The sequence below is a fragment of the Chiloscyllium punctatum genome, chromosome X (assembly GCF_047496795.1).
Source record: "Chiloscyllium punctatum isolate Juve2018m chromosome X, sChiPun1.3, whole genome shotgun sequence".
NCBI lineage: Eukaryota > Metazoa > Chordata > Chondrichthyes > Orectolobiformes > Hemiscylliidae > Chiloscyllium > Chiloscyllium punctatum.
In genome coordinates, this window is record NC_092791.1 from 18,157,473 (window position 1) to 18,169,640 (window position 12,168).

A 12,168-nucleotide genomic window follows, 5' to 3' on the forward strand; every position below is an offset into this window, starting at 1 on the left:
GCAAGATGGTTTATCTGCCTCTAATATTGTCATACTTCAGTGGGAGAAACCTGTTATCTATTATTCTCTGGCACTTGTACTAACTCTAAATCCTTGTTGAAATGAACCCAGACATTCAACCCCCAAACCTTTGTCACAACTTCACTAGGAATTGTGCACTGATAATTGTATAATGCCATTTTGTGATGGCTGTTCCACAAGCCATCACAGAATGTGTAAATGTTATTATCTCTAAAATGGAGGTTCAATCTATACCATTCTGATTTGGAGACAAGTGGTGCCATCCGCGAACAACAATGTATGGTGCAGCTCTGTTTATAATTGGTTTTTAAAATTGTATTGATGTAAATATGTCCCAGAGGAAAACTGCAACTAGTTATTAATCAGTGATGGCTGTTGCCTACTGATTTAGTATATTGTAAAAGGACATGTGAATATTTTAAAATAAGCATGCTTTGCAAGAGACAAAGCATGAACTTAATCTTGATGATTGTATTATTCCATTAAGCATGTTTGGGTATCCATTCCAGGTTTTTGCTGTCTCGCTCACACTTAATCATTTTCGCATCCTGAAGATGTCCAATAGTAATAACACTCAAGAAACGTTGGAAATCATGAAGGAATCTGAGAAGAAATTGGTGGAAGAATCTTTAATTAAAAATAAATCTGCATTCAGAACATCCAGCAAAGAGGAGGTGGAAAAAGATGGTGAAGACCCAAATGCGCAGCTGGATTTCCAGGTGAGAAGCTTGGGGCTAAGCGAAATAATCATGATATATGTGTCTATTCTGTTCCCTTAAGCTGCTTTGATAAAAATCCTTTGTGGCTTTCATAATATATATTATATAGCCCTTATGAACACTTCTGTCGCTGAATGACCAGGTCGAGTCAGAAAAATATCCTGATGATGCAATGAGTTAATGTTGTAATTTCCCCTCTGGGGCAGGGCTTATACTAATGGGCAAGTACCTTTGTGCCTTCTGGCTGTAGGACTGTTTGATGAAATGAGTATGAATTTGCTTAACAGACAGTACTGACAACGGACCCATCGTGAAAAAGCTCAGTGTAAAATTGTCATTCTTAATCAGAGGTGCCTCAAGAAATAAATTCAGTCACATTGTAATAGCAGAATGGAGTGAGGATTACTCTGCACCTAACCTGTGGCACATGTGACCTCAGTGCTTGTTGTTGAGCATGAGTTCTGAGTACAAAAGTTATGAATGTTATTTATTCCGTAACACTTGTTTTAATCCTCGAAAGTTTTTCTACCTGGCATTGTCTTTTTGAATTTAGGTTTGATGATGCAGGGGTATATACAGCAGGGTTAAAGTTCTGCTAAGTTGCACTTGGTTTTAGCCAAATCAGTGGAGAAGATCAGAGAATCATTGATTTAATACAGCACAGAAGGAAGTTGTTCGGTCCATTGTCTCCATGCCGGCGCAATCAAGGAGCAATTCAACTAGTGCCACCCTCCACCTTTTCCCTGCAGACCTACGAATGTTTCTTTTCAGTTAATGACCTAATTCCATCTTGAAAACCTCAATTGGCCCCCAACCTCAGGAAGTATATTCCAGATCCTAACCACCTGCTGCCTGAAAAGGTTTCTCCTCCTGTCTCTATTGCTTTCTCTGTTTCACTTTCCAACAATGGGAACAGTTTCTCCCAATTTCAAGTCTAAATTACATCTAGTAGAAGTCAAGTTTCTGTAGTGATTTACACTGTTTTCAAATGTATTTGTACTGGAAACTTGCACTACCACAAAACTGTCTCTTTTCAGATTGTATTAATCGTTGATCAGTTTCTGTTAATCGCACCCAGTGCAGCCTTTATAACAAAGCTCTTAAATGAAGCTGTTTGCTTCAGATTTGAAAACACTTCTCATTGCTTCTTAAATGTTCTTAAATATTTAATAAACTAACCAGTGTATTCTTATTGAAAAGAACTATTTACTAGTTTAAAAGTAACCTTCAGTTGCATAAAATCAAGTTACAGATGGTGGACTGGGAACTTGGATTAAATATATTTTTTGCAATTGAATCCATTTTCAACTGCATTAATGAAACAGTGCCACGGTCCCCATGAATGTATTTTGGGATGCTTTTTAAATTCAGGTGCGGGGGGAACCACCAATTGTATTCTATAATATTACTTTATTGTGTTGGTTTATGGTCATAGAAATGTACACTACGGAAACTGACCTTTTAGTCCAAGTCGTCCATGCTGACCAGCTATCCTAAACTGGAATGATCTACTGTTAATTCATAAACTGGTTGATTTTATGCTCATGTTCACGATTATGTAAATAACAGTGAAACGTGACCCATCTCTCTAGAAAACTGACAGTTTCCCAAAGTGGAAGCACCCTAGTAGCACTTTTAGGACAGTAATAAACAAAATTCTGAATGTGGTGAATAGCACTTCATGCAATATTGCATGTGTTTTGAAATACAAAACAAATTTAGTCTTTGACATATTTTTATCTCCTTCATTAGATGTTGTTTTCATTCTGCATTACATTCCCCTGCAGACAGGATGAGTAGGCCCCAGCCAAGAGCAGTCTGTCAGCTGTATGAAAGTAGAGACCTGGCTCAATGATCCTGACCCACAGATATTTATCGGAATGCTCACTTTTATACTATGAAACAGAATGGTAATAGTTGAGGTAGAGAGCAGAAACGCAGTTCTTGATACTGAGCTTTTACCATTGATAAACCTAACAAGAGTTTCCTAATTTGCTAACATGGTTTCTATTTCATTGCAGCGAAGAACACAAAACCATGGGCACTCGAGGAAGCGATCCAAGGTCAGAATGTGCTCAAAATGAATAGAAAAATTTGATCAATCTAGGCTTCATTGAGTTGGGCACCCACAAAGTTCCGTGTTCTTAAAAATCTGAATTGCAGCTTTCTGGAAATTAGTGCATATTGACAGTTTCATTTTGGTGGGTGGGCAAGATGCAATTTTATAGGAGTAGGCTGCAGTGGTTCAAAAAGGAAACTCATTGTCAACTTCTTCAGGGCAATTTATATTGGGCAATAAATGCTGACCTAGCCAGCGTTATCCATGTCCTGTGAGTGAACTTGTCAAAAAAAGTTTCTTCAGTATTAGATGTTTCATAGGGTATACTGCATGTTCAGTCCATTCTTGTATTTGTGTTCTATTAAGCCTTCTCCCATCTTTCCTCATGTCACTCTCCCATTATCACACTCTATTCCTTTCTCCCTCATCTGCTTATCTAGTAGCTTCCCCTCAAATGGATCTGTACCATACACTTTAGCCACTCCCTGTGTGAGTGAGTTCCATGTTTTGTCACTTTTTGGGGTGCAGAAGTTTCTCTTTAATTCCCTATTGGATTTCTTGGTGACTACCCAGGCTTGCCTGTATTTTAGTTATGTTCCTGTAGGAAAATGTCTAGTGCACACCTTGTGTTTCTTTTCTCATTGTTGTATTGACTTCTGGCATAACTTTTAGTGACTGGTGTACAACAGGGGAAAGCCACAGTGGCTAGGTTTCTGGCACTGAGATGGGCTCTGAAGGGAAAGGAGAAGTATAGGAGAGGGATAGTGATGGGAGATTCAATTGTGAGAGGACGAGACAGGAGATTCTATGGTCATGAACGAGACTCCTGCATGGTATGTTGCCTCTTGAGTGCCAGGGTCAGGGATATTTCTGATCGAGTCTAAAGGGGGAGGGTGAGCGTATAGTGATACGTATTAGTACCAATGACATAGCTAGGAAAAGGGATGAGGGCCTGAAAAGAGAATATAGGGAGTTAGGTTGGAAGCTAGAAAGCAAGATGAGCAGTGTAGTAATCTCAGGATTGCTACTGGATGTGCTAATGAGGCAAGGAATAGTGAACTAGTGCAAATGAACACGTGGCTGCAGGGCTGGTGTAGGAGGGAGGGCCTCAGATATGTGGATCATTAGGATACTTTCTGGGGAAGGTGGGACCTGTAAAAGAAGGATGAGTTGCCCCTGAACTGGAGGGATACCAACATCCTGGGCGGGAGATTTGCTAGAGCTCTTCAGGAGGGTTTCAACTGGATTGTCAGGAGAGTGGGAGCCTGAGCTACAGATCAGATAATGGAGTAGGTAGTGAACAGCTAGATACAGTGCGCAGTGAGTCTGAGAGGAGGGATAGGCACTTGATAGGGCAAAGTTGCAGTCAGTGTGATGGGTTGAAGTGTGTCTATTTTTAATGCAAGAAGTAACAGGAATAAGCGTGATGAAGTTGGAGTATGGATCAGTACTTGGAGCTATGATGTTGTGGCATTATGGAGAGTTGGATATCACAGGGGCAGGAATGGTTGTTGGATGTTCCAGGGTTTAGATGTTTCAAAAGGAATGGGGCGGGTTGAGAAGCAGGGGTAAAAGAGGTGGAGGAGTGGCATTGCTAATCAGGGATCGTATGACAGCTGTAGAAAAGGTCATCGAGGAGGGTTTGTCTATTGAGTCATTATGGTGGAAGTCAGAAATAGGAAAGGAGCAGTCACTTTATCGGGAGGTTTCCATAGACCAGCTAATAGCAACAGAGACACAGGAGCAGATTGGGAGGCAGAGTTTGGAAAAGTGCAAAAGTGACAGGATTGTTGTCATGGGTGACTTTAACTTCCCAAATATTGATTGGAACCTCCTTAGTTCAAATAGTTTGGATGGGGCAGTTTTTGTCAGGTGTGTCCAGGAAGGGTACCTGAGGCTATATTGGATTTGGTGCTTGGCAATGGACCATGCCAGGTGTCAGATCTCTGTGGGAGAGCATTTCAGTGCTAGTGATCACAACTCCCTGACCTTTACTATCGTCATGGAGAGGGATAGGAGTAGATGGTATGGGAAAGTATTTAATTGGGGGAGGGAGAATTACAACGTTATTAGGCAGGAACAGAAGCACCTAAATTGGGAACAGTTATTCTCAAGGAAATGCAAGACAGAAATGCAGAGGTTGTTTAGGGAGCACTTGCTGCCAGTGCTGGATAGGTTTTGTCCCACTGAGGAAAGGAAGGGATGGTAGGGTGAAGGAACCTTAGGTGACCAGGGATGTGGAACATCTAGTCAAGAGGATGAAGGAAGCTTACTTAAGGTTGAGGGAGCAAGGATCAGATAGGGCTTTAGAGTGTTACAAGATAGCCAGTAAAGAACTGAAGAATGGACTTAGAAGAGCTAGAAGGGAGCATGGCAGGTAGGATTAGGGAAAACCCTAAGGCATTCTACACTTATGTGAGGAACAAGAGGGTGGCCAGAGTGAGGGGAGGGCCAATCAGGGATAATGGAGGGGACTTGCGCCTGGAGTTGGAGGAAGTAGGGGAGGTCCTTAATGAATACTTTGCTTCAGTATCCACGAGTGAGGACAGTGTGAAACAGGCTGACATGCTTGAACAGGTTAATATTAAGGAGGATATGTTGAAAATTCTGACAATCTTAAGGATAGATAACTCCCTGGGCCAGACAGGATATACTCGAGCTTACCATAGGAAGCGAGGGAAGAGATTGCTGCGCCTTTGGCGATGTTTTTTGCGTCCTCATCGTCCACTGGAGTTGTGCCGCATGCTATTCCCTTTCTTGAACAAGGGAATAAGGATAATCCTAAGAATTACAGACCAGTCAGTCATACATCAGCGGTGGGCAAAGTATTGCAGAGGATTCTGAGAGACAGGATTTATGATTATTAGGAAAACCATAGTTTGATTTGAGAGAGTCAGCATGGCTTTGTGAGGGACAGGCCATGCCTCCCAAACCTTATTGAATTCTTTGAGGATGTGACAAAATACATTGAAGATAGGGCAGTGGATGTGGTGTACATGGAGTTTACCATGGTGTTTGATAAAGTTCCCCATGGTAGGCTGATTCAAAGCAAGGAGGCATAGGATACAGAATTGGCTGGCCCACTGAAGACAGAGGGTGGTGGTAGATGGAAAGTATTCAGCCTGGAGCTCGGTGACCAGTGGTGCTCCGCAGGGATCGGTTCTGGGACCTCTGCTCTGTGATTTTTATAAATGACTTGGATGAGGAAGTGGAAGGGTGGGTTAGTAAGGTTGCTGATGTCACAAAGGTTGGAGGAGTTGTGGATAGTGTGGAGGGCTGTTGTAGGTTGGAATTGGACATTGACAGGATGCAGAACTGGGCTGAGAAGAGGCAGGTGGAATTCAACCTGGAAAAGCATGAAGTGATTCACTTTGGAAGGTTGAACTTGAATGCATAATACAGGGTTAAAGACAGGATTCTTGGCAGTGTGGAGGAACAGAGGGGTCTGTGTCCATAGATCCCTCAAAGTTGCCACCCAAGTTGTTAGGGTTGTTAAGGTGGCATATGGTGTGTTGGCCTTCATTAGCAGGGGGATTAAGTTTCAGAGCTGTGAGGTTATGCTCTGGTTAGACCACACTTTGAAGATTGTGTTCAGTTATGGTCACCTCAATATGATAAGGATGTGGAAGCTTTAGAGAGGGTGCAGAGGAGATTTACCAAGATGCTGCCTGGACTGGAGGGTATGTCTTATGTAGAAAGGTTCAGGGAGCTAGGGCTTTTCTCATTGGAGCGAAGAAGGATGAGAGGTGACTTGAAAGAGGTGTACAAGGTGATGAGTGGACTAGGTAGAGTGGATATCCAGAGACTTTTCCCCAGGGCACAAATGGCTATCACATGGGGGTATAATTTTCAGATGATTCAAGGAAGGTTTGGGGGAGATGTCAGAGGTAGGTTCTTTACGCAGAGTGTGGTGGGTGCATGGAATGCACTGCCAGCGGTGGTAATAGAGTCAGAGACTTTAGGGACCTTTTAAGTGACCTTTGGATGGGCAGTGGGAGATAGTACAATGAAGGGTGTGTCGGTTAGTCTTGGATAAAAGGTCAGCATAACATGTGCTGTTCTCTGTTCTGTGTTCTTTATTGTACACAGAGTTTGTTCCACTACCTGACCAGACTTGCATAATCCAAGTAATAAGTGACCCACCCCCCAATTCTTCTTCTGAAAAATGTCCTACTTCATATTTAACTGTTAAACCATGTTAGAAGTTCAAGTCATTAATGTAAACTGTGACTAGCAGTGATCCTAGCCCTAATCCATAAGGAACACCATATCTTGCCTTCTGCCACTCTGAATGACTATCCTTAACTCCGGGTTTCTGCTTTCTGTCTTGAAACCAGCTTGCAACCTATTCTGCCCTACTCTCCATTTGAGTTTATTCATTCGCCTTTTGAGGGACACTTTATTGAAGGCCCTTTTGGAAATCCAGATAAATTATACTTGCTGCTTAACCATTGTCTACTCTCCGTTACCACCTCAAAAGGTTCACGAATGTTGTGGTTCTGAGCACCTGAGCTACAAATCTTCTACCAAACTTTGAGGTTCAGGAATATTGGACAAGCAAGACTTTTCCTTTTGAACTTCATGTTATCTGTTCATCGTTATTTATTTCTAGATGTTCCTTTAGTCTCCCTTTTAGTAAGGATTCCATTATTTTTCCTAATAAAAAAACCGAAAGAACTATGGGTGCTGTAAATCAGCAGCAATAACAGAAATTGCTGGAAAAGCTCAGCAGATCTGGCAGCATCTGTGGAGAGAAATCAGAGTTAACATTTCAGGTTCCTCAGCTTTTAAGGAAGGATCACTGGACCATAAGCATTAACTCTGATTTCTCTCCACAGATGCTGACAGACCTGTCCATTGTTTTTCCTATTTACTGACGTTAAACTGACTGGTCTGTAATTTCCTGAGCATGTTCTGTCCCATTCTTAAGTACCTTCCATCCCTCTGACAGTGGAAGTTTTCTGAAGTAATCATTTTAATCAGAGGAGTTGTGCTTCCAATATCTGTCCTGTGGATTCTGTTTAAATATGGGCAATGTTTGCTGATACTGGCAACTGCGAGCAACCATGGATTCAATCCATTTGTACCAGGATTTTATTCCAGTTTGAATACATTTGGATCATCTAGTACATTCTTGTTTTTAAATTCAGTGGTGTGCTTACTTGTACCCTGCCACACACTTCATGATCTAATTCTCATCACTTTTTTTTTAACTTTTATGTGTCTGTAAAGTCTCTATTATTTTACTTTATATTCTTTGATAATTTAATTTCACATTTCACTTTGCCTTTTTAAATTGTTTCTATCTTAATTTTTTTTTCCTCATCCCTTCATTTTGGCCTCTTACCCTGCACTCTATGTGGACTTCATATATGCCTTTTATTGAAGCCTTAGTTGACTGCTTCTTTCTTTATTCATTCATGGAATTCCTCTAGTGTTTAGTTTCTTTCAGCAGGTTATAATGTTGCTGCTCTCTGTTAAACACCAATCTGGCTGATCCTATTGCTGATTTACATTGTTGTTTGCCATTTAATTTTCACAAGTCCTAGCAGGTCCTTCAAATACAGCTTTTTTCCAACCTGTTGACTTAGTGTATAATATTATGGTCACTGCTGCCTGTACGTTCTACTTTTACATCTGCTTTAATTAATTTCCCAATACTAGGTCCAGCTGTGAATCTGCCCCAGTTGGGGTTTCTAGGTTAGAAAGGAATCCTGTACACCTTTACAAGTTAATTTTCTTACCCCCTTTACCGCTCTCTTCTGTCTAATTCACATCAGTGTAATTGAAATCTCTCTCAATTTCTTGTTTTTAAAATAAATGTATTTCTCTCCCTTCTGCTATCAGGTGGTCTATGGACTACAACTGTAACTGTGATTGATCCATAATTATCTTGCATCTCTACCCATATGGTTTCTGTTTTTGGCTTCATGACAGCTACATCTCTGTTTTTTCTACTTCTATTATACTGTTCCTAATAAGTACAGCTATTCCACTTATCCCTCACTCTTTCCTAAATATGCTATAACTTGCAATGTTTAATTCCCAGTTCTGATTTTTCTGCAGCCATGTCTCTCTATTCCTTCCCGTGTATGACTGCCTTGAATTCCCCTGCTTTATTATAGATACTCTGCACATTGCTGTACAGACATTTAACTCCTTTTAATAGGATTTCTTCTCATTTTATGTTTAGGCGTCTTCTTTAGATTCCCATTTTCTCAATGTATTAATTGTCATGCAATCAGTGTGTGCTGTTATGTTATTCTTGTATCTTAGATCTGAATTCCTGCTACTTTTCAGCAGGACCTCCTCCCTATCATTTGTTTCACAACAGTTGGACTTGCACTTTCCCTTTCTAAGTTCCTATCTGGCTGTCATGAGAGAGGTTTCACTGTGGTACCAGGTAGGCAGTACCCTTTCAGGGTTCTCTTTCTTGCTTTTGGAGGATGCTGTATATCCTTCAAACTGTAGGTTATAGAGCTACCCTCCAATTATTGGCACACTTCTATTTAACTGTTTCCCTGTTCTTCCCCTATAGTATTCTGAGCCCCAGTTCCTTGGGTTGCATGGTGGCTGTCCTCCCTAAGTTCACAAGAAAGAGTATGTTGTTCTTGTTGGACCAAGCCAATGTTTTCAGGGCTGTCTTATTCATCTCTACCTAAAGCCCCACCATCCACATTCCTGTCGGTTGTACCCACCTTGTTCTGAAATATAAACAGAAAATGCTGGATCGACTCAGCAGATGAGGCAGTGCCTGTAGAAAGGGAAGCAGAGTTAATGTTTCAGCTAGATGATGAGCCATCTGATGAAGTGTCATTATTGACCTAAAATATTCACTCCCTCTGTCCACAGATGTTCCCTGACCTACTAAGTATCCAGCATTTTTTTGTTTTTATTTCACATTTTGAGCTTCCAGGTTTTGTATACCTGTCCTGAAGCTATGTATTCCTTTGATTTCTGGACAAAATAATGCAGAAACTCTTCCCCTACCCACATGTGCCCATTTCTTTCCAAGTCAATTTTAGCTGTGAGCTGAAGAGTTTGAAACAGAATATCTTGTGCAGTCACGTTTAATTGGGGCAGTTTTGCAGCTTACTCAGTAAGGGAGTTGGGGGTTATGGGGAAAAGGTTTGAAGTGGAGTTGAGGATTATCAGATCAACAATGATTTCATTGAATAGTCAATTGACTATTGATGGGTCAATTGACCCACTTCTTCTCTTACAACTTATGATCTATGGTCCAGACACAAGTTGTTCTGTGAGTGGCTGACGGGCTCAGGCAATATCTTTGACGTGTCCAATTTTATTTACTTAATTAATAAAATGAATGAAAAAAGACATTAAAGAGGGAAGCTGTAGGTTAATTGAAGTTGGTATCAACCCTGGTACAGTACCAAGAGAGCAATAAGGTCAAAGAGTACTGAAGGGTTGGAGTAGGAAACTGGGAGGGTAGAGATTCTGAGTACAAAAATCAAAGGAGGTATGAAGGTGGAACAGAGGGTTTCGGAGGGTACAAAGGAGAAGTTTTTTTATTTGGGAAAGGGAAAGAAATGCTGAAATAAACCTGATGCAGAGTGGTAGCCAAAGGTGTACATGAATTGTTGGGCAAACTTAAGTTGCATAGGCCTGGTTACACAGCAACCATTAAGGTGTGTATATCATGGTAATTGGAAAGCAGAGCAAGCAATAAGGAAGAATCCAGAGTTAAATTCAGGGTCCTGTTGTGTGGTGAAGTTGACAGAAGTAAGGTGGAGTCAGCATGGTGGACTGACAAACTATTGTTCAGTAGCAGTTTGAAGAGTAGAGTATTGGAAAACACACTATAGAAGGATTTATATGGTAATGAATATGTCTATAGAATCAGATACAGGTCAGAAAGCTAATGGTGACGTGCAAGGCACAAAGGTCTAGAAGTGGCAGGTAAATAAGTTTGGCCCAGGGATTGAATTTCTGATGATGAACAGACTAAGTAAAGGTCAAAAACCAGTAGAGCCAGTTGGCCACTCGCAGGCTTAGCAAGGAATAGCAGCAACGGGGAAAGGGTTGTAAAGTGATCAGAGTTTATTCTTACCTCTATCCTAATGAGGTCAAAGTAGAAAGCTTTTTTTCAGCAATACTTGAGTTCTGTAGTACCAAGTAACTAAAGTCTGTGAGAAGATTTGTAGCTCGGGTACTCGTTGTTGTGGTTCTGTTCGCCGAGCTGGGAATTTGTGTTGCAGACGTTTCGTCCCCTGTCTAGGTGACATCCTCAGTGCTTGGGAGCCTCCTGTGATGCGCTTCTGTGATGTTTCCTCCGGCATTTATAGCGATTTATATCTGCCGCTTCTGGTTGTCAGTTCCAGCTGTCCGTTGCAGTGGTCGGTATATTGGATCCAGGTCGATGTGTTTGTTGATTGAATCTGTGGATGAGTGCCATGCCTCTAGGAATTCCCTGGTTATTCTCTGTTTGGCTTGTCCTATAATAGTAGTGTTGTCCCAGTCGAACTCCTGTTGCTCGTCATCTGCGTGTGTAGCTACTAAGGATAGCTGGTCGTGTCGTTTCATGGCTAGTTGGTGTTCATGGATGCGGATCGTTAGCTGTCTTCCTGTTTGCCCTATGTAGTGTTTTGTACAGTCCTTGCATGGGATTTTGTACACTACATTAGTTTTGCTCATGCTGGGTATCGGGTCCTTTGTCCTGGTGAGTTGTTGTCTGACAGTGGCTGTTGGTTTGTGTGCTGTTATGAGGCCTAGTGGTCGCAGTAGTCTGGCTGTCAGTTCAGAAATGTTCTTGATGTATGGTAGTGTGGCTAGTCCTTTGGGTTGTGGCATGTCCTCATTCCGTTGTCTTTCCCTTAGGCATCTGTTGATGAAATTGCGGGGGTATCTGTTTTTGGCGAATACATTGTAGAGGTGTTCTTCGTCCTCTTTTTGCAGTTCTGGTGTGCTGCAGTGTGTTGTGGCCCTTTTGAACATCTCTGGAGTCCTAGCAGAAGTGATAATGCAAAGATTAGAACAAACAGTCTTACCGCAAATTCAACCTAAACTCTGGGTCAGATATGTAGATGACACCTTTGTAATCATTAAAAACACAGAAATGGAGAACACACACCAGATCATCAACGCCACACTCTCACAGGAATCCGATTCACTAGAGAAAAAGAAAAGGACAACCAACTCCCATTCCTAGGCGTGATGGTAGAGAGAACACCGAACGGAGATTTCACCACAAAGGTATACAGGAAAGCCACACACACAGACCAAGTCCTGAGCTACGAAAGCAACCAGCCCAACACACACAAAAGAAGTTGCATCAAGACACTGTTCAAAAGGGCCACAACACACTGCAGCACACCAGAACTGCAAAAAGAGGACGAAGAACACCTCTAC

At 41.6% G+C, this 12,168-nt stretch overlaps 1 protein-coding gene across 10 annotated transcripts in view; it reads left to right on the plus strand.

The window, feature by feature from the left end:
- r3hdm2 (R3H domain containing 2) overlaps positions 1-12,168 on the plus strand; it is a 272,705-nt gene that overhangs the window by 122,027 nt on the left and 138,510 nt on the right. For 9 of the 10 annotated variants that reach the window (XM_072567272.1, XM_072567275.1, XM_072567278.1 and 6 more), the window contains 2 exons: positions 531-740; positions 2,762-2,803. In XM_072567272.1, the coding sequence (XP_072423373.1) occupies positions 576-740; positions 2,762-2,803 (207 nt within the window). In that variant the 5' untranslated portion in view covers positions 531-575. The remainder of the gene's footprint in view (positions 1-530; positions 741-2,761; positions 2,804-12,168) is intronic. The other variant, XM_072567279.1, reaches the window with a different exon arrangement.